The sequence below is a fragment of the Astatotilapia calliptera genome, chromosome 16, assembly GCF_964374335.1.
Source record: "Astatotilapia calliptera chromosome 16, fAstCal68.1, whole genome shotgun sequence".
In the NCBI taxonomy this organism is placed as follows: Eukaryota; Metazoa; Chordata; class Actinopteri; order Cichliformes; family Cichlidae; genus Astatotilapia; species Astatotilapia calliptera.
The window spans coordinates 12,072,478-12,095,852 of NC_137437.1; the positions used below are offsets into that span (position 1 = coordinate 12,072,478).

General features: G+C 38.7%; 1 protein-coding gene across 1 annotated transcript in view; it reads left to right on the forward strand.

Annotated features, from left to right (window-relative positions):
* The window catches only part of LOC113007643 (C-type mannose receptor 2-like), a 68,309-nt gene extending 46,075 nt beyond the window's left edge, over window positions 1-22,234 (forward strand). The window contains exons 9-13 of the mRNA XM_080290307.1: window positions 19,326-19,429; window positions 19,895-20,034; window positions 20,403-20,542; window positions 21,482-21,582; window positions 22,012-22,234. Coding sequence (XP_080146433.1) covers window positions 19,326-19,429; window positions 19,895-20,034; window positions 20,403-20,542; window positions 21,482-21,582; window positions 22,012-22,144 — 618 coding nt within the window. The 3' untranslated portion in view covers window positions 22,145-22,234. The remainder of the gene's footprint in view (window positions 1-19,325; window positions 19,430-19,894; window positions 20,035-20,402; window positions 20,543-21,481; window positions 21,583-22,011) is intronic.
* Window positions 22,235-23,375: the final 1,141 nt, after the last annotated feature.

Below are 23,375 nucleotides of genomic sequence, written 5' to 3' on the forward strand. Positions count from 1 at the left end.
GATCCACACAGGTATGCACACGGGTGTTCACTGCTCGTAGACTTAAATTACACCTTTCTTGGCTGCTACTTCGAAGCACATTGTGCGCTGTCTGTCATGCGTGCTGCACAACAACATTGAATTTTTAGTATTTACTGCTGTTTACACTTAGCTAGATTAATGCGATGGTGTTGTGTTTAGTATGTTGCTTTGGGGTTTTTTTGGGGTTTTTTTTGCTTGTTTTCTATTCTTCTCCTCTCAACAGGTGATCCAGGAGATTTTTTTTCTCCCCCCCTTTCTCACTGTCCCTCTCCCCTTCTGTTTTTCTTTTCCTTCCTCTTTCTCTCTCCCTTTCCTATCCCTCACTCATGTCTGTCCCGTCTGTAACATCTGAAAATAAAATATACTAAATAATAAAAACAAAGGTCGATCAAATGGACCAATACGGCAATGCCACGATGATCCATTTGGCAAAGTAAATCCATTGGGTATCCTTGTTGGTCTTCAGACAACAATTCTGATGGCTAAAGAACCAAAAGGGACGGGCAAAAAAAAAAAAAAAAAGTGTGCAGGTGGCTATGGCTTCAAAGCTGCTGCAAGCACATGACACCTGCGTCCTTGCTGTTCACAATGGTGTTAAATGATAAACCGCAAGATATCTGATACGCAGCTCGTGTAGCCAGTACACAGCCTGGCTCAGATGCAGGCCGATCTGGCAGCCATGCGCCTGGAGCAGGTGGTGACGCAGCTCAAGCACCAATAGGCGTTACAGGACCAGGGCAACCACCAGATGCAAGATTCAGAAAACCTGGACACTCTGTCTGGTGCTTGTTTCTGCCATCGTCTCTTTCTCCTTGCCCTGCGGTGGTCCTGCACAGGATGACCGAGGATCACATGGACATCGGGGCAGGAGTGTTGGAGGCGCGTGCAACCGGGACACCTCCTCTGAGAGTGTCCACTAATGGAGGTAGGTCAGGTGTTCCACGTTGCTGGGGCTCCCCCCCTTCCAGGAAGATACATATAGTTTTCCAGTAAGATGTCATAGGGGTATATGCCATGCCATGGTGGACTTAAGCTGTACACTTGTACCTGGTCTACCAAACCCTGGTTCAGTCAGGGGCATTGTTGGAGGCAGAGTGGGTGGAGGTTAGGTGTGTACATGGGGACATACACAAATATCCCATAGTGCCACTGCAAATAAAATATAAGAGGAAAATGCATAATGTAAAGGCTGCAGTTAGCTTGTGCCTGACACGTCCCATAATTCTGGGGACAGATTGGCCAGGGTTTAATAACATTTTGGGACACTGTGTGGGGATGCATCCATGACCTTGTAGTATATGTATATGTACATATACTACATATACTATAGTGTCTGCGCTGCACTCAGCAGTGATGCAAGGCTTTTCGACACTGACTCTGGAGAGGAGGCGATGGCAAGGCCTCCAGTGATTCACTCCATGGGTGATTTCCCATTTGAGCAGTCTCTTGATGAAACTCTATGCTCAGTCTTTGACCAAGTCATGAAAATTTATGGTACGCCCTGACACAGCACTGAACGACCAGCTTTTTGTATAGATTAAAGATAGGCTTTATTGAATGAGTGGTGACACTCTCACAAAAGAGGAACACACCCAGTTGTTGGTGACTAAAAGTCGCCGGGAATTTATTTTACAGGCGGCTTGTTATAACCCCATGGTAGAGCATACGGAATATGACAAAACTCTCGAGCAAATAATGGACAGATTTTATTGGCTGAGCATCTAGGCAGATGTGCGCCAATGGTGCGCATCCTGCCCAGAGTGTCAGCTGGTTAACCAGCCGCCATTCCAAAAACACCATTACTGACAATGGAGGTCCCGTTTGAGTGCATTGGTATGAGCCTAATCAGGACATTTCACCAGAGTGCATGTGAATGTCACTTTGCATGAGTTCTGGTGAATTATGCAACACGATATACTGAAACTGGTCAGAGACCTTCTCTCTGGGGTGTGGTCCAGACAGTGTTGGGTGTAATGCATTACTAGTTGACGCGTTACTGTAATTAAATTACTTTTCCACTGAAAAAGTAGAGTAACTAATTATTGTTCATTTTTAGGTATTTTAATTACAGTTACTTACAATGTACTTGCGTTACATTGTAAAATAATTAAACTCGCTGAATATCATTATTTAATTTCAATAATTTATCTTCTAAATGTAGAAATAAACTCTGCCGCTTTAACATCGCTGTAGTGCAGGTGTACGTCATTTCGCACCAGTTTGCTGCATAGTCTTATTCTAAAGCGGAAGATGTCGGACTCGGCTGAAGCGAGTGGCTGTTTTTTGAAATGGACATATTCCCATCTCTTCACTTTTCTGAAACAAGCAGACAAGAATATTACAGTAATATGTAAGCTATGTCCTGGGAAGAAAAAACTATTGGCTGCTGTTAATAGCACGAGTAATCTACTGAAGCGCCTGACACGAGTGCATAGACACTTCTGAGTGATTCTTGTTCATCATCCATGGATAACACCGCAGCAACTCCTCCTAAGCAGGTAAAACTTGATTTTACTTCAGCAGCACAGAAAGGTGAGCTTAAAAAATGATTGCAGGCTACATTGTGGAAGAGATGCTACCGCTGCGTACTGTAGAGTCTCCGTCTTTAAAAAAAATAGTATTTATTATTTAAAGAGTTTAATTTCTATTGTTTGCCTGCTCAAGGTTTTTAGGGATTTTAAGAAGTATTTAGTTAAATTACTTATTGAGTAATTAAGTTACTTTTCTGACGCAGTAATTAGATAAGTATTTTAAATACAATATTGACTAAGTAATTAGTAATTAGTAATTAATTACTTTTTTAAAGTAACTTACCCAACACTGGGTCCAGATCCCTCTTACTGATGCCCCCTCACACAGCGTTCCCCACTCCCCTAGGGAAGCATCTGTGGACACCACCTTATTATCCAAGACCCCTGATGCAGCAGCCCGGGCTCCCTCCAGGGATGGAGAGCTTGCATGCAAGATGCGATTACCGCCAGTCTCCCCAGAGGTGACGTGACGCACACAGGAGGTAAGAGAGTCCAACATTGAAACCAGGGCTCTAGACCAGGGGTGGGCAATCTCAGTCCACGAGGGCCCTGCAGGTTTTAGATCTCACCTTGGGTCAACACACCTGAATCACATGATTAGTTCGTTACCAGGCCTCTGGAGAACTTCAGGACATGTTGAGAAGGTAATTTATCCATTTAAATCAGCTGTGTTGGTTCGAGGACACATCTAAAACCTGCAGGGACACCGGCCCTTGTGGACTGAGATTGTCCACCCCTGCTCTAGACTAACTTTTCACACTGCTGCATCTAAAAAAGTTACACCTACAAAAGTTAGGTGCACCCAGATTTTTCAACCGCATTGCGTCACACCCCTACTTTACATGTTCATTTTTTTTTTAATTGCTGTCTATACAGACAATATTGATTTGTAAAGTATTAACTAACAATCTTGTCGATACAAAGTTCTTTATTTGGAGCACATTTCTACAAATGGTAAATGGCCTGCATTTGTATAGCGCTTTTCTAGTCCCTAAGGACCCCAAAGCGCTTCATACTACATTCAGTCATCCACCCATTCACACACACATTCACACTCTGACGATAGCAAGCTACATTGTAGCCACAGCTGCCCTGGGGCGCACTGACAGAGGCGAGGCAAGAAAGATAAGTTACAATATTTTTTGAACCATAAGGCGCACCATATTATAAGGTGCATTGAGCGAAACCAAATAGTCAGATAAGTCAAACTTTACTCAACTCATACTACTGCGTGACTGATAGAGTTTGAAATCCGTCTTTGAAAGCATGTCTCTTAACAGGTGCCATTTTGGAGTCCTTATACGCACACAGTATGGTAATATTATGTTGAAGCACGGTACGTATTACTCTGCCAGGCTCCTGACTATGGTAGCCGTAATGCTCCAACAATTTATCAACTGGTACGGCTTCGTAGCTTACGTCATGTGCAACATAAAATCAAGGTTGTTTGGTTTCCCCGATGTATAAATCCTGGCAATCCTCCTGGCACTTAACAGCGTACACTATGTTACTCTGTTTGTTGGGGGACCTGATCCTTGGGGTGGACCAATTTTTGGCGCAGCGTATTTTGGGGTTTTAAAGCCACAAAGACCCGGTGTTTAGAAAAAATGTGTCTCAACTACTCCGATAATCCTGACACATACAGGATCACTACAGGTTTTCGCTTGGGCAGCGGTTGCTTTCTTTAGGTGCCTTTCCAGCTTTGACAAAAGTCCAGCTGGGATAACCACATTTACTCAGGGCCTTCTTGATGTGCTGTTCTTCTGCCTCCCTGGCCACTGCGTCTGTGGCGATGATGTTTGCTCTGTGTTGTAGCATCCTGATGACACCCAGTTTATGCTCCAGTGGATGATGAGAGTCAAACCTTAAATACTGATCCGTATGCGTAGGTTTCTGGTACACATCAGCTTTTAGATTTCCCCCATTACTGATGGAAACCTCACAGTCTAAGAAGGCTAACCTGCCACTTTTCATATCCTCCCTGGTGAATTTGATGTGTCGGTCCACCGAGATAATGTGATCCGTGAATTGTGGTACATTCTGAAATTTGATTTTCTTTGATTTTGATGGACTTTGATCAGTAGTGTTGATCAATGGTCATGAGAATTTGCATATTAATGATCAAGGAACTGACCTCCCAGCCCATTTTTCATTCAGGGATGCTAGTTTCAGTCTTTGTGCAATGTACTGTTTATAAGGTTGACTGCGTCAAAGAAGTCACTTGGATGAGTGACAAAACATTTCTCCCACTGAAAATGCTACATCCAGATGAACAGAATCAACCTTTTCGGATTTACTTACTTGGGTGATTAAGCAAGAATCAAGACATAAGAATGATAATGTTATATGTAAATTGTCAAGGCAAACATGGTTTGGGAATGTAGAGACAACTAATATTGGACAAATGCTGTAAAAAAAATATTCAAGACATTTTTCAGTCTATATAATTCATTTACATTTCTTATGCAATGTGCATGTTTTGTCTTGTCCCCAGGACTATGGACTGAATTTCATTGCACAAGATTTGCCTGGACAGATTTGGGTGAAAGAATTACTAGACCATTGTGCCATCGTGGTGAGGCTATCAAAGGATTTCATTCAGGATTTCATTTTAGCCTGCATCCATGGAATGGACTCAGTTGATAACCTTAAATGAAGAGATAAGATAAAACTTTATTAATCCCTTGGGTGGGTTCCTCTGGGAAATTCGGTTTCCAAAAGCACAGCACCGACAGAAGTGACAGAGTTACAGAATATTATATATATATATACACACACACACATATATAAATAAAGAGACATATATAAATAAAATATACGAAGGGGATAAATAGAATAAATAGGAATAAAAATAAAAATACAAGTGAATTGCACATTTCAGGTATTGAGGTCTATTGCACCATTGACTATTAAGAAAAGTATTGCACAAAAGCTATTGCACAGTGAAGTGAATGTCATGTTTTTAATTCCGCTCCGGACTCGTGAATCTCAACCCAGCAGTAACGTTTGCACGTCCTCTCCCGTTAATGCGCAGATAAATAACCAACTAACAGTGCATATTATGTTAGCGCGATCTGCCTTATTACAAAACCTGCCATTACCGTGCGCTGCATTTAGGTGACCATGATGAGAGAGACAAACCAGGGTTTTAATAGTTTTGCAATTTTCATTAGTTTTTATTTTTATTTAGTTTTGACTTCAGATTTTCAATTTTATATCATATTAGTTATATATATATATATATAAAATATATTTATATTATATTAGTTTTTACCAATTGTTTGCTAGTTTAGTTTAGTTTTTATTTTTTTGAAAATCCTTAGTTTCAGTTTAGTTTTGATTAGTTTCAGTTATAGTTTTAGTTGTGTTTGCAATAATTAAGTGTAACAAAATCCCAGTTTCATCATATCAGTCATTCTCTTCTGCTTATCCTTGGGTATGTTGCTATTCTAGCTACCATACCCTGCACCCTGGACAGGTCGCCTGTCTGTCGCAGGGCTAACACGCAGAGACAGACAACTCACATTCCCACCTATGGGTTCTTTAAATAAATAAATAACATAAATAAATAAAGGCAGATGAACAACCATTGATACCAGGCAACTATAAAATGTATATCTTGGCCCCAATGAGACTATTAACTCTTGCAGCACCGGGTGTTCGTAATTTTGGTTCAAGTGAATTGATAAACTTTTTGAAGGCAATTGACTCACACAGTCATGTAGATATCCCCGTGCTGTTGTCTCGGGATGCATCACGCTGCCTTGCCTGGGGTTAGCTTCTGTTTTCTGGGGATGAGGGTTGAGTGTGCTCCCTTACCTTCTCAAGGTAAGCTAGGTTAGCCTTCTTGTGTGAGCTTTTCAAGTGCACTTTAAGGTTTGTGGGATTTTTTTCCCTTTAGAAATGTCCCTCATAATTTGTCTCTTTCCACTACAAGACACTTGCCAGTTTTTCCCTGGCCCAGGCAAGCAAGGGACGTAATGGGCAACAGCTGATCGCCCGGAGGGTGGAGAGAAGCCTCGAAAATATTTCCAGGTTTCATCCATAGATTCCATAGTTGATTTAATCCGAAGTAAAGTGTGGCGATCGTAAACATAGGTAGCTGTAATCTTATCCACAGACAGCAGCAAAATGGGTAATGCAACATAAAACAGGAGAACACAGAGTTTGACAGCGGTATAAAAGATATAAAACAAAGTTCTAAGCTAATCGACCTTAGGGTTCTCCTTTTTTTTAAAAAAAGAATCGAATCGTTAAACAGAATCGAAAATGGAATCGGAATCGTGAAAATCTTATCAATACCCATCCCTATTGACCACTTTACAAGGATGGGTTCCCACTTTCTACCACCTAAGAAAAACATGCAGCCTGCCATTGAAACAATTGCTCACAAGGTCATTCTGCAGTAGCCAAAGTATGTAATGGATTGCTTCTCCACACCCATGGCATGTCTCTCTTAGATGCATGTACAAGTTCACAGCCTGATATGGGTCTGTTGCTGTAGTTAGATGGGACTCAGTTATAAGGCTATTGCACAGTTCATATACATCTGGATCACATAGTTTGGTCAGTTGAAAAAACACACTCGTTTTTACACAGTTCAACATGTTCTTCAGTGAGGCAAAGGAAGTCTCTTGTCCATAGAGCCCAGGTAATGCATTAGATTAGGCCGACCACTGGGGATATTGATATTTTTCGATGGCATGATGGAGTGTGTATTCCAAACCTGTGCAGGGTCATCCAGCTGATCCTGTTAAAAAGAATACATAAATTTAACAAATGTGCATACATGCCTACCTAAAAAAAAATAGTAGCCTAAATTATGGTATTTACACAGTTTTCATTTCATTTACTCCCTGCTCCTCTCCACCTCTTCTCCCTCTCTCGTCTTTCTTCCTGCAAGCCTCTCCGTTCCCTCAACCTGGCCCTGCTCTCATCTCTCACTATACTTTATCTACTCCCACTCTCTCACTTCCTACGTTCCCTTTATCTCTCACTCACACATGCATGCTGGGTCTACTGCCAAGCACCATGTTAATGTTTTTATAATTTAGTCCAAGCTCAAAATAAAAATCTATGAATCTCTCACATGGGTGTGTGGCCTCCATCGCTGTGGTTGTTTCTAAGTTTTCAATTCTGACCTGGAGGTGCATGAACTCAAAACTTTTGCGGGATCTCGCAAAGTACATCTTCATTTTTTTTTTTCTCCAATGTCCCTTGCAGGGCTCTGTATCTTTGTGGAAATAAAGAATTGTCTCCTTCAAAACTGAACAGAAAAAAGTTTGACTTCTGTTCTGGACTCGTGTGTTCTGGACATGTGCAACAATGCCCGTTGCATTTTACAGTGGTAAGACCACAGCAGTAATACTTCCTTATTCTTCTAAATTTTTAGTTTTACATTGCAGAACTATTACATTGCAGAACTATTACATTGCAGAACTATTACATTGCAGAACATTTCGCGCACGGTAGTCAGTGCTGGCTTTATTGTGTAAGAAAGTGAACTAAGAGTGGAGAAAGACACTACAGTTTTTGGCTGCCATTTGTCAGACCTAGGAATAAATTCATTTAAAATCCTTCTTATCCAATTCAGGAGCTTTAGCTTATCCTAGTTGTCATAGTTCAAGAGGCAGGGTACAAAATACTAAATACATTGCAGGCCAAAATCATTTATTATTTTATGTAAATTGTCTTTTATGTTCAACTTGGTTTCTACAGGCCCTATAGAAATGTGGAAATTACTAACTTAAAACCACATAGAGTGGGGCAAAAAAGTATTTAGTCAGCCACCGATTGTGCAAGTTCCCCCACTTAAAATGATGACAGAGGTCAGAAATTTGCACCAGAGGTACACTTCAACTGTGAGAGACAGAATGTGAAAAAAAAATCCATGAATTCACATGGTAGGATTTGTAAAGAATTTATTCGTAAATTAGGGTGGAAAATAAGTATTTGGTCACCTCAAACAAGGAAAATCTCTGGCTCTCACAGACCTGTAACGTCTTCTGTAAGAAGCTTTTCTGTCCCCCACTCGTTACCTGTATGAATGCCACCTGTTTGAACTCATCATCTGTATAAAAGACACCTGTCCACAGCCTCAAACAGTCAGACTCCAAACTCCGCCATGGCCAAGACCAAAGAGCTTTCGAAGGACACCAGGAAAAGTATTGTAGACCTGCACCAGACTGGGAAGAGTGAATCTACAATAGGCAAGCAGCTTGGTGTGAAAAAATCAACTCTGGGAGCGATCATCAGAAAATGGAAGACATACAAGACCACTGATAATCTCCCTCGATCTGGGGCTCCACGCAAGATCTCATCCCGTGGGGTCAAAATGATCATGAGAACGGTGAGCAAAGATCCCAGAACCACACGGGGGGACCTGGTGAATGACCTGCAGAGAGCTGGGACCAAAGTAACAAAGGTCACCATCAGTAGCACACTACAACGGCAGGGAATCAAATCCCGCAGTGCCAGACGTGTTCCGCTGCTGAAGCCAGTGCATGTCCAGGCCCGTCTGAAGTTTGCCAGAGAGCACATGGATGATACAGCAGAGGATTGGGAGAATGTCATGTGGTCAGATGAAACCAAAGTAGAACTTTTTGGTATAAACTCAACTCGTCGTGTTTGGAGGAAGAAGAATACTGAGTTGCATCCCAAGAACACCATACCTACTGTGAAGCATGGGGGTGGAAACATCATGCTATGGGGCTGTTTTTCTGCCAAGGGGACAGGACGACTGATCCGTGTTAAGGACAGAATGAATGGGGCCATGTATCGTGAGATTTTGAGCCAAAACCTCCTTCCATCAGTGAGAACTTTGAAGATGAAACGAGGCTGGGTCTTCCAACATGACAATGATCCAAAACACACCGCCCGGGCAACAAAGGAGTGGCTCCGTAAGAAGCATTTGAAAGTCCTGGAGTGGCCTAGCCAGTCTCCAGACCTCAACCCCATAGAAAATCTGTGGCGGGAGTTGAAAGTCCGTGTTGCTCGGCGACAGCCCCAAAACATCACTGCTCTCGAGAAGATCTGCATGGAGGAATGGGCCAAAATACCAGCTACTGTGTGTGCAAACCTGGTAAAGACCTATAGTAAACGTTTGACCTATGTTATTGCCAACAAAGGTTATGTTACAAAGTATTGAGTTGTATTTTTGTTATTGACCAAATACTTCTTTTTCCACCCTGATTTACGAATAAATTCTTTACAAATCCTACCATGTGGATTCATGGATTTTTTTTTCACATTCTGTCTCTCACAGTTGAAGTGTACCTCTGGTGCAAATTACTGACCTCTGTCATCATTTTAAGTGGGGGAACTTGCACAATCGGTGGCTGACTAAATACTTTTTTGCCCCACTGTACACATGAAAAATGACATAAAACGTTTGTGTGTGTGTGTGTGTGTGTGTGTGTGTGTGTGTGTGTGTGTGTGTGTGTGTGTGTGTGTGTGTGTGTGTGTGTGTGTATGGCACTGCAGTATAATAATAATAATAAATATTAATATTATTGTCATTCAGTGAGAGGGAAAGAACATCTTACTAACAAAAAAAGGTCATAGTAATTATGCTATGCAAATACTTCACAGCTACAGATGTCACACAAATATATAGCACAGTAGTTTCTAAATTACAACTTTCTTTTTTTAACCATATTATAAGAGTAAAAGCTGATTTTCACCTTTTTCACTGAGGGTCATGCTCAGTTATGTGTGTGTGTGCGCGAGTCTGTCTGTGGTGCTTGTTGAATTAACCTACTCTTACTTTATTTGCTATAGTCTTTTTAAATTAATTTTCTGAGTTTGCTAATTCAGTTTGTGACACTGTCACTGGTTCTCTAGTGAGGAACTTCTTATTTTGCCCTTTTAGTTTTGGTCTGCAGTAATTTATTGATTTTCATAATCTAAAAGCCATGACCTGCTTGGTGTTATTTGTTGTTCTGGAATTATTCCTCAGGACTGTCTGTGAAGGTTCTCAGTCATCCTCAGGACTGTGTATCATCTGACCTTTACAAATCTGTTTAATGGAGACGATTTGTCCATTTCTGATGATGAATGAACTGGTACTTGTATTGAAACTTTCCACTCAATTTAAGCATTCACAGTGCTTTCTAGTACTAATCTCTACAAATAAATTAATCACACACATTTTCATACATTGTTTTACTTACACTTAACCAAAATTATATTTTTACACAACCATGAAAAGCAGTTTGAGTTCGTATGACTATCACATGTATATACGGCTTAATTAAGAACATATCAAGTTTCAGTGGTTGCATAGATGCACAAACCACTGAAATATGCAACTTCCTCTGAATTTAAAAGGAGAATCAACTGAAACCAGTGAGACTTTCACACTTCAATCATCCTGTGCTGCAGAGCTGAGCTCTTCAAAACAACCCAAATCCATGTATGCAATGGAGGCAATATATGCAAATGATGAATGTGTTAAACCTGACAACCCAACACCTTCAACAAATTACACAGGTAAAAGGGAAGTGATAGAGCAAGGAGGTTATAACATCTGTTATTACTACTGAACATTTGTTTGGGTTCCTTGTTTGTTTGTTTGTTTTTCTTTTTGTCCTCTTTTCAGGTCAGAGGAGCTCTAGGAGAAGTTTCTATTTGGGTGTTATTCTCTCCCTGAGCCTGCTCGCTGTTTTATTGCTGGTTGGACTTATCACACTTAGTTTCTTCTGTGAGTTGGATTTTTCATGGATAGTTGTCCTACTGATCATCAGTCACCATGTGAATGATTAAGAGCTATTTTTTAATGTAATTTAATGTATGTAATTTTTAATAAAATTTGGAATTCAATGTGGAATTTTTGATTCTTCCATTTCAAGATCCTCTTGAAATTATCTTGAAGACGACAAGATCACAGCAACAATAACTTGTACAAGCATAAAACTGGTTTACATAATTAATATGTTTCACAAATTACAGTCAGAATTTTAAAATATTTTTTATTTAGATCTTTTGTGCCAATCAATGAAAGCATCAATGTTATTTCTTTTTATTTCAGACCACAATTCAGCTGAACATGTGTCGGCACAGGCTGAGGAGCGAGACCTTCTGAATAAAAAAATCTCTGCAGTCAGTAACCAACTTTCTTCCATGACTGAGGAGCGAGATCTGCTGACTAAAAAGACTGAAGAGCTTAAAAAGCAGAGTGAGTCCTTGTGTGAGCTGTTGTGTCTCTAAAAGGTTTTTCTCGGAAATGTAGTGATTCATTTTCCAAACAAATGATGTAATCATTTTCTTCTGACTTAACACATTTTTAAAATCAAATTTCAGTCATTAGGAAAATATCACATGAACCATTATCCGCATCACTGCTTGTCACTATAAAGCTGCAGTGCAGCAGTGTACCTTATGCTTGTCACAAATTTACATTTACAAATCTGAATGGTACTAAAATAATTTAAGGGCTGTATTTCATCGACACATATGTGAAATGTATTTAATGGTGTTTAGTGACTTATAAAATGATTGAATCCACAACAAGTATCCTTAATGTATTTTCATTAAGGAAGTTGAAAAGGAAGCTGATAGCCCTTACACTGACACTACATATTCTTATTTTTATCTCAATATCCTTTAAATCTTTTTTTAACTGTTATTTTACTTGTTTCATCTGTGGTCATGTTTGATTCAGTTGTGATGCATCTTTTCACCGAGACATCACTTTCTGATCTACAGGTTTGTTTAGAGATTCACAAATCACTGAGTCTCTAAACACAACCTTCTATCAGTTTCACCCAGTTATTAGAAGTTAGGAGCAGTTACTGTAGCTGCATTTTGCATATTGCGTAAAACTTAAGTAGATTGCAGTTTTGTGGTTACTTTAATTTTTTTACTTTTACTCTGGAAAAGACAGCAAAAATAGTGAGATGTTAACCTGCAGAAGACTGATAATAACAGACCTTCTTCACAGCCATTCAACAAAACAAAACTTTAAAAGATTTAATTTAATGATATGAATTATAATAATAATAATTATTATTATTTTTTTTTATAATAATAATAATAATAATAATCTTTTTTCTTTCAAGATATTTGTCTGACATGGAAAACTGTTTTCTTCTGCACACATCAAATTCAATATTTCACCTTCTAATTCTCAGAGAGGCATTTAAAGCACTTTTGGATTGGCCTCACTTTTCAGAGACGTCCCTTCTTTCATTACAGTTTATGCTTGTGCCAAAGTTCTAATTTGGATTTGGAATGATTGATATTGATTGATATTGATATTGACACAGTATAACATTTAACTTTTCAAAATGTGTTTTTTGTGAAACTGTATTTATTGTATTGAGTCATGGGTTGTTGTTGTTGTTTTGTTTTGGTTGCTGTAATACACTGATCACCCAACATGAGAAATATAATGTAGTGATAATAAATATAAAGATATATAATAGATATATGTAATATATAATCAATATAGAAGAAAAGGAAAAAAGTATTTATATATATATATATATATATTAATACAACTGAATTAATATCTAATTTATTTATATTTGATATTAATCTAAATATGCAAGATAATGCTTGGAAAAACTTGAAATAAATATTTCTAGTACACCCCATGTCCCCCCCACCTTAGATTCACCCTTAGGTTAGTAGGGTGATTTAAGCAATCGACCTAACCATCCTATCAGGCTAAGCTAGCAGTTCATCTGCATATTTTAACTTTATTACCTTTATTAGTCGGATGTAGCTTTATTGCAGATTTTCACTGTGTAAACCGAATAAGTCAGATGAGAACAGCTGCAAATAATTTTTTTTCATGGTGGAGTTTGTTGAACAGCTGGCTTCATTAAGGACTCCTGGCAGGTTCCCAGTAAAGTTTTAGCCACAAGTGCTGCTGTTTTGGATGCAACAAACCAAGACCAAACATGCTTTCTTCACTCTGCCTGAGCTCACCCTCTTCATTAAGGTGGGGGGAGGCTAACATAAAACCATGTATTTAGCTAACTCTGACGTGAATAGAAGATGCTTTTGTAACGTCATTTTCAGATTTAAAGTCAAATAATATAAAAAAAACCTCTGTTCAATTATTTTTTCTTTTGTAGGCTAGTAAAAAAAATGGACAAGGCAAATATCAGAACACTGATATGCTCTCTTTTCTTCATTGAAACTCCCACATGCTCCTCTAAAGGATTACAACAAAACATTTACTAGAAAACTAAAGCACACAGACACAAAAACACGTACACAAAAACACCTCATCCAGGAGATAAAATACTTTTTGCTTGTTGCTTGTTTGTTTTTTGCCTCCTAATAATGTTTAAAACCTTGGAATGATTAGTTTAGGCTGTATTATTTCATTGGGCACTAATTTTTGCATCTAAGAATTTTTTTAATATGGCCTGTAAATACATGAAAGAGTTGCAACAGCAATTTCTAAACTATAAACTGATGATGGGTTCATTTTAAAAGACCTGTGATTTTTTTCTTTTGAACATTTATTATTGCCCATTAATAAGAAAAAAAGTACTTTTATCTGATTACTGAATGGAATAACTGATTATTAAAATATTGGTTGCAGTACAAAAACTGTCACCATAGTAAATATACACAGGCAAACAAATATAAAAGTCAGGAGGTGAATAAACTATAGATAAATCTAATTAAACAGATCAAATGAGCATTGTTGTAAGGTTCATTAAATATTTTTCATTAACCTTACTGAAATATTACTTGTTTTTAATTTCTTCTAGTTATACAATGTCCTGCAGGATGGAGTAGTTTCAGCTGTAGCTGCTATCTCCTCTCTGAAAGATCTGGTTCCTGGGATGCAGCCAGAATGGACTGCAGAGCCAGAGGCGGAGATCTGGTGGTTATTGACAGCCCTGAAGAACAGGTACAGTGTTTATGTATATGAAAGGCCAGGAGTGACAAAATGAATTAATTAAACACACCATTAAATAATTAATTAAATGTTTCATTAATTAATTAAAATTGGAATTAATTAATAAATAAATATTTAAGCAATTAATTACATGTCTATTCATCTATTTAAAACATTTAATAAATTATTTAATGATGTATTTTTTAAATTCATTTTGGGACTCCTGATCCTCACCCGTAATTATATATAAATAAGGATTTCGCTTACAACTGGGACCACTGTTACCTTCACCCTCCATCATCTTCCCGAGCTATTTCTCGAGCTTCTCGTGTTCCTTCTTCCTGATGTTGCTGTCATTTGGAACCGCTACATCGATCGGTACGGCTGTCTTCTTCCGTTTGTCTACCACCACTATGTCCGGTTGGTTAGCCACCACCATTTTGTCCGTCTGTATCTGGAAGTCCCACAGGATCTCAGCTCGGTCATTCTCCACCACCCTTGGGGGCGTCTCACATTTTGACCTCGGGACTTCCAGGTTGTACTCGGCACAGATGTTCCTGTACACTATGCCGGCCACTTGGTTATGGCGTTCCATGTATGCCTTGCCTGCTAGCATCTTGCACCCTGCTGTTATGTGGTGGATTGTCTCAGGGGCATCTTTACATAGCCGGCACCTGAGGCCTTGCCTGGTGTGATAGACCCCAATCTCTGTGGATCTTGTGCTCAGAGCTTGTTCCTGTGCTGCCATGATTAGAGCCTCCGTGCTGTTTTTCAGTCAAGCTTTGTCCAGCCAATGGCAGCATTTCTGGATATCAGTCACCTCCGCTATCTGCCGGTGGTACATGCCATGGGGGGGCCTGTCCTTCCATAATGGTTCCTCGCCTTCCTCCTCTTCCATGGGTTTCTGCTGCCTGAGGTATTCACTGAGCACGCTGTCAGTTGGGGCCATCTTATCCTATTACTAAAAGATATTTTCTGTTTTTCTTTTCTTATTTGGTGAATAGTTTTACTATTAAAAAAATGAACATTTTTCTTAACGTTAACACAATCAGAATAAAGTTAAAAAACCATGATGAATATGGTTATTTTACATTACATTTGATGAATTAAAGTGTATCAGCAAAATCTCTTTAAATTAGTGATGTGCGGATCGATCCTGAAATATCGATTCCTCCGATACCAGTCATTTATGTTCTAGAATCGATTCTCACATTAAAATATCGATATCTTTTAGTAATTTAGGGTAAATTTGTAGTTTATCATTAACGGCAACACAGTGGAAAGAAACTATAACATTCGGATTTTCTACATTCAAAGGAACTACTTCCTCTTCCGCCTTTCATAGTCATGTGCGAAATACGGCTGTATAAATGTCTCGCAGCCCCTTGGCGCGCGCACTCACAAAAATGACTGAGCGTAATTGTGCGGACGTATTCTACCTCCACAAACAGCTGAGACATGGTTTGCGATACATGTGGCAAAAACGTGCTCCAACAGTGAGGTGTTGCGGCTATACTTTCCCAACCTTGAGACCTCAGAATTAGGGAGACATTCAAAAGGGCTGTTGGGGGGGGGGGTGATAAATACATTTTATAGTGTTTATTTATTGGATAAAATACATTAAATGTCACCGTTATTATTGGCCGGCCCGAAAACAGTGGGGGTGTCGAAATTCAGAGGCTGCTTCCACCTGAGGACCCGCCCTTCGCGGTCTAAAGAAAGCCGGGTAGTACGTCATGAGTTCCCTCGGTGGAGTGAAACTGCCGTCTGCTCCTTGCTATCTAAAATATAACCGGGCGCTGGCGTAAACTCTCAACCGTCTCACACTTTGTTTAATTAGTTTTCTGTTTGATGTTTATTCAGCTGTGTGAAAACCCCGGAGGAACCCACCCGAGGTATTAATAAAGTTAAATTTAATTTAATCTAATCTAATAACTTTAATCTCAGCCAAACCGATTTAGTCGCGAACAAATAAAACACTGAAAGAGCCAAACAATAACATTTTTAAGTTATTAAAGTGACTTATATATCATGTTTAACCCGAGTAGTGAAAGACCGCTGGGGTTTGAAGACGATGTGTCGATCGGCTCAGATATTTGAAGTTTACACAGCTACATTCTCACCTGAAAACATGTTAAAAGTTGGGGTTTTTTGACTGAAATAATAACTACAGCCTTGGCGCAGAAAGAGAAATAAGAGTAATATTAAAACTAAGTAGCTGCCGCCATTGTTGGAAACTGGAATTGGCTGGGCCGCGCTATGAATTCTGCGATATGGTTTTTCAATTTTGTTGTCCGGGTGGAAATTCAGGAGAATGGTGGCTCCGGGATTCTCCCGGAAAAATCGGGAGGGTTGGCATGTATGGTTGTGGCAACATCACTAACCTTGTCAAACACCTCAGAGTAAATCATATCACAGAATATGAGGCGCGTATGTTGAGACGAACTGAAGAGGATGAGAGGGACAGGTGCTAGGGCGAGACAGACCTCTCTCATGGAGTCCTTTAGTGCTGCAGGCAGGCAAGGTGTTCAAATAGCGCACAACTTCAGTTTTTTTTATTTCTATATGATGAACTCTGCATTATTAAGTGATAAGAACAAGTAATCTGATGTCCTGTAAATTATTATGACGCTATAATTTGAGATACAATAAATGAAATACATTTTTGTATAAAGTATCGGTATCGGATCAGTATCGTCGATACCACCCTGAATATTACTTGGTATCGGATCGGAAAGGAAATCAGTGGTATCGCACATCACTACTTTAAATTTTTTAAGAACTTTTTTTATGAAGGATAAAGGTTTTTCATAAAAAAAAAAAAACAGCCTGTTGATAGTGGGGCCAATTAGTAGCTGCCAGGTCAAAACCAACCCAAAACAGCTCACCCAAGGAGGGGCCTGCCGAGACTCTTAAAGGCACAGTACACACATATAAAAAACAATACAGACATACTGACACGCCCTGATTCTGTATATGGCAGGGCTGTAACACCACTGAGAGAATATATTAACATCTTGATCACCTTGTTTAGACAGCATCAACAAGTTTTTGGTGACAATGATTTATTGATTGTTGAAAAAGATTTACAGCATGCTGCAGGTTAACGAGAGTGATTTACTATATTTGTTGTTGTGAAATTTATCTTCAGTAAAACAGTGCTGCTGTTTCACGCCCTTGTGTTTAGCTCTTTGTGCTTGGAGAGAAATCCTGCTTGTGCAAATCAACTCATTTTTGACTGATGGGGTGCAGTAGTGCAAAGGAGAAGGGTGGTCCTAATGTGATTGGTCACCTTGATGGACACTTCAGGTTACTGCATTAAATTCAGTTACACAGTGAAAGTGACATAGGCGCTGCTTGTGTCCGTATTTGTTTACATTTTGAAAGACAAAGCTTACCAAATTATCAACAGTTAATGTTTGATGCGTAGCAGTGGAAATGCAAACAACCATCACCATTACTTTACTGCTGAACAAATCCTACAAACCAGAGTAATCTAAGTTAAGTTCTGAAGTTGTGAAGCCATGTCACAGCTGTCCCATTAATCTATTGTACAGTATTACAAAGCTTTTATGACTGAAAAAACACATAACGAGGATCAGGAAAAGAAGTGTGCATCAGAACCTCTAAGGGCCAAATTTTTACTTTGGCCAAAATACAGACATTTAAACCTTTGAACAAAAAGTTGCTCAGTCTGCATCAAACACATGTAACTGCACATACCATAACTGGACAGGAGTGCTTCAAAACGTGTCCTAGAATTATATGTTTTTCAGTATTAAAGTGAAGCCAGTGATAAATCAGTACATTCACTGGTGCACAGAACATCCCATGTAGAACAATTAAAATCATATGAATCAACTAACAAATTGTGGTACAGCTACAGTGAATTAGCTTCAGCGGTGGTGTCTAATTTAAAGACTCAACAATTATATAGAGTCTGGAGAATATTTTAATCCAGAACATTTGTACATTTTACTGTAATAAAAATGTATTTTTTACTGAATAAAAAAATTTAAAAAATAAAGTCAACTAAAATTGATGAAAATAGATGTGTGCTGGTCCAAGGCCCAAGACTAGATTGATGGCTCTACAACAGACATGACTAAAGTAAATCTGCTGGTTAGCTGCACAGATACAGTAAAACCAAAAAGCATAAAAACTTAACACAGCTAGCATGCAGCAGCTTCAAGGATTGTGCATAATTTACACAAAATGATAGCAACAGTGATAATGGTAAATGGCCTGTATTTGTATAGCGCTTTTCTAGTCCCTAAGGACCCCAAAGCGCTTTACACAACCTGTCATCCACCCATTCACACACACATTCACACACTGGTGATGGCAAGCTACATTGTAGCCACAGCCACCCTGGGGCGCACTGACAGAGGCGAGGCTGCCGGACACTGGCGCCACCGGGCCCTCTGACCACCACCAGTAGGCAACGGGTGAAGTGTCTTGCCCAAGGACACAACGACCGAGACTGTCCAAGCCGGGGCTCGAACCGGCAACCTTCCGATTACAAGGCGAACTCCCAACTCTTGAGCCACGATCGCCCCATAACTGTTTTATTAGACACTAGTTCAGACAAATGTGCTACTAAAGACAGCCTGTAACATCCCCCTCTCCTGTCCACTCCACAGATTGACTGTTCAGAGAATATGTGATATTATTTAGATTAATTATTACAGTGGCGCCTGAAACTACAGTCAGTGAAGCTTTGCAGCCAGATGTGCACAGCTGCATTTGACTGATCAAAGTGCACTCAAAGGCAGCACTCACTTAACTGCACCTGTGAAATGAAATTATTTGCTATGATTATGCGTTTTCTCAGGTGCAACTTATGACATAAAATAATTTCATAGTTTATAGATAAAATTGTGGTTAAAATGTTTTCTCTTCATATTAAACAGACCTTTCTCTCTACGATCACCAAAAAAAATGCTTGGATTGGTTTAAATGACAAAGAACAGGAGGGAACATGGAAATGGGTAGATGGAACTCCACTGACTCTGGCGTAAGTCTTCACTTTGGTTCAGTTCATTACTTTACTAGTTCATTCATTACTATTAAATTTCCAGAATATTTCCAAATTTGTTAAACCCACAGATGAATGCAGATTGTTCAGCTTGCATAATGGTCAGTGGAGCCAAACGGCTTCCCACAGCTTAAAGATGCATGCAAATGACTTGTTTTTTGCCACACTGTGCCAAGGCTGTAGTTATTATTCCAGTCAAAATGTTTGTGCAGTCTGGGCTTGTGTGTTTGTCTGTATACCTTGTGTAGTAAAAGTAAAATGAAATATATATTATCTTTTATTTTTATCTGAAATTTGGTGATCTTGATGTACACTGTATTCATAAAAACTCAAAGCTGCTGATGGAAAATCAGTCTGACAAAACTCCTCACACAAACACCAAAGACAAAGGCTCATTTTCCCCTCAATAATAATAAAATAATGTTGTTGTCACTGACCTGCTAGGTACTGGGCAACAACACAACCTGATAATGGTGGAAAACAGGACTGTGCTTATGTCACAAACAATGGGAGAAGGTCATGGGGTGATAGTTGGTGTTTGACAGCTAATCGTCAATGGATCTGCGAAAAAACACCAAACCCAAGTAAAATTTCTGATAATTTACTCATAAATGTTTTGAAGTTTTATTTTTATATGTCCTCTGTTTTATTTTATAATATGACATGTTTTGTTGTGGCTAAGATAAAAACTTGTGCTAGTGTTTAATGTTTTCATTGTTGTATTTGTTAAATGTTTTATTAGGTAGATTTTAAGTTTTATTTTGTATTATATTATGATTATGATTATTATTCTTATTATTGAGTCTCAAGTGAATAAACTGTGCTTAGATCTTTGTGATCAAGTCTTTGGAGGACTTTAATTAATTAAACAGAGATCAAATAAGCATTGTTATACAGTTCAGAAAAAAAACATTCTTTAATTCAAATATTACTTTTCTGTAATTTCATTCAGATAAAACATGTCCTGTAGGATGGAGCTTCAACCATAGCTGCTATCTCCTCTCAGAAAGATCTGGTTCCTGGGATGCAGCCAGAATGGACTGCAGAAACAGAGGAGCAGATCTGCTGGTTATTAACAGCCCTGAAGAACAGGTACAGTGTTTATGTATGTGTGTGTTATTGAGATGTAAATACATTTTGAAATTCAAGCTCCTATTTTTAATGTAAATAGCTTTTTCTGGTTTTGAAAAACCAAGAAATGTTTCTATTAACCCTTCAACATTTTTATCAACACATATATAGACATTAAACACTGAAACAACTATAATTCTGTCACAGTGTGAGACAGACACTTATTAGATTAGACCCTTTTTATTTTTGCTGAATACTTTTAATTTCGAAGTATATATTTTTTGTAGTGTTAACACAATCAAAATAAAGTAAAAAAAAAATCATGAGCATTTTAAAATGTACTAGAATGTCACAGAAATCTGTTTAGACAGAAATTGTATCGGGGAAACAAGACGCGGAGGAAGAATAAGGAAGTGTGGCAGTGAAGCAAGGATAAGGAAAACAGGATATGGCAAAGACGCCAACAAATGCAGGGGATGCAGCATTGCATTGCATGAGAGAGCATTTGCTATGAGGCATTGGCCAAGGGGCAGGAGTGACAGGAAGTCCTGTAACCTACAGAATACTATTGCACTATGTTTGGTTTCCACAGCACATGATTTTTGGTTGTGATATTCTATGTGTTTTAGTAAAAATTATGTTTTAGTAAAAATGGGTATTAGATTTATGACATGAGCAGACAACTCTAAGAGTCCACTGACAGAATATATTAACATTTTGACCACGCTTGTTTAGACAATATGACAAAAAGAATTAAAGATTTGAATGAGTGAGTGTTTTGCTGTGTGAGCTGTCATTAAATGTATCTTCGGTGTTGCACGAAATGCGTTGTAGAAAATCCGAAGTTTTAATTAGTGCTGGCTTTGGATTTTTAAAAGAGACTTTTAGATACAATAACCTGCATAGACTAAAACTGGGGTTTTAAAGTAAAATAAAAAGCTTTTCCTTCATATTAAACAGAACTTCCTCTCTACGATCACCACAGAAGTTTGGATTGGTTTGAATGACAAAGAACAGGAGGGAATGTGGAAATGGGTAGATGGGACTCCACTGACTCTGACGTAAGTCTTCACTTTGATTCAGTTCATTCCTTTTACTGAATTTTCAAAAGATATTTGTTAAACACAATGGTGAGCTTACATGTCAGTGGGTGGATCCCAACTGCACGACCAAAAACTTAAAGATGTGTGCTAATAACTTGTTTTGGCCACAGGGGGTCATAAGAAGTTCTGAACTGGTGTGTTTTGCCATCTGCAGAATTTATGCAAGCGTGATTAAAAACCACCATGTCCTGAAAAGAAAAACCCCAAACCTTTTTTTTTACTCATCCCCATTGTTATTTGAAATTTGATGATCCTAATGTAAAGTGTATTTATACCCCCCCCCCCCAAACATGCAGACACACACACAAACACGCACACAAGCAACAAACATCTTAAGTTCTTCTTAATAATAATAATAATAAGATAATGTTGTTGCTGACTTGCTAGGAACTGGGGAAGAGATCAGCCTGATAATGGTGGAGAAGAGGACTGTGTTCATCTCAGAGGGGATAAACAAAAATCTTGGAATGATCTTTGGTGTTCATCTTCTTATCAATGGATCTGTGAAAAAGTTCCATAAAACAACTGATTTCAGAAGGATGATCTATTCATAAATGTTTTGCAGTTTTATTTTTGACTACAATAAATACAATTCTGTATTTCAATTTTAGCCTAAAATGACTAGGTATTTGGTTCCTTGGTGTGGTCTTTGTTGTTGCTTTTTTAATATATATGTTATGTATTTTTGCCACCATGAGGCAAACTTAAAATCCTTTAATTTTCTGAAAAATCGACAGTGCACCTTATAATCCGTTTTGCCTTATGTATGAATTCTGGTTGTGCTTACTGACCTCGAACCGATTTTATGATGTACACGGTGCTCAAATATCTGTCAAAAAATGCTTTACTACAACTTTGGTAAGCTATGAAGCAGCACCGCTTGATGGATTATCTGAGCATTACGGCTACTGTAGTCAGGAGCCTCGAAGAGTAATCTGGGTCCAAAAACTCTATCCACTTCAGAGTTTTTGTTTTCCCAAAGTAAAACAAACACTGCAGAATCACTGAGAGTTAAAAACTGTCTAAATTCTTTCATCTTTAATCAAATGATCAGAGTTGCTGCTTTACCAGGTGTAACAATTAAGTTTAACATCCAGGCATCCATGAAAACAGGATTTATTAAATTTAACAGAGTTAGAAGTTAGCAGGAAGTTAGCTCGCTAATTTCCACCTAAACATGACATACCATGTTCTGACACAGAGATTTCTGAAATAATGAAAACATACAGCTCTGCTATCACTTCCAACATAAAAGAAGACAGAACAGCAGTACGTTTGTAGGGTTACTGAAGTTTGGCTAGCTGGTATATGTGCTACGTGATCGCTAGCGACACAGCTATGTTAGCATAACATAAGCAAAGTGAAGCTGGAGGATGAACTTTTTTTCCACTCGATAAAAGTTAACGTGAGGGTTCCCGATGGTTAGGGACAAATGAAATCGCATGGCAGGAAGCTGTAAACAGACTAAACTTCAGTCAGGAGAACAACTGAGATAATCCATCCACAATACGAGGTTACTCATTAATATACTGCAACAACATGGGAATAGAGCTGTGAGAGAATTCAACATTAATGAATCACTGGTACGGAAGTGGAGGAAGCAAGAAGAATGAGTCGAGTAAAGTTTGACTTATGTCACTGTTTTGTTTCGCTTATAATCTGGTCCGCCTTATGGCCTGAAAAATACGGTAAATCGTTAAGTTTTGGTTTCCTGTTTGGTATTTATTCTAGTGTTCGAATTAGCATTTTTA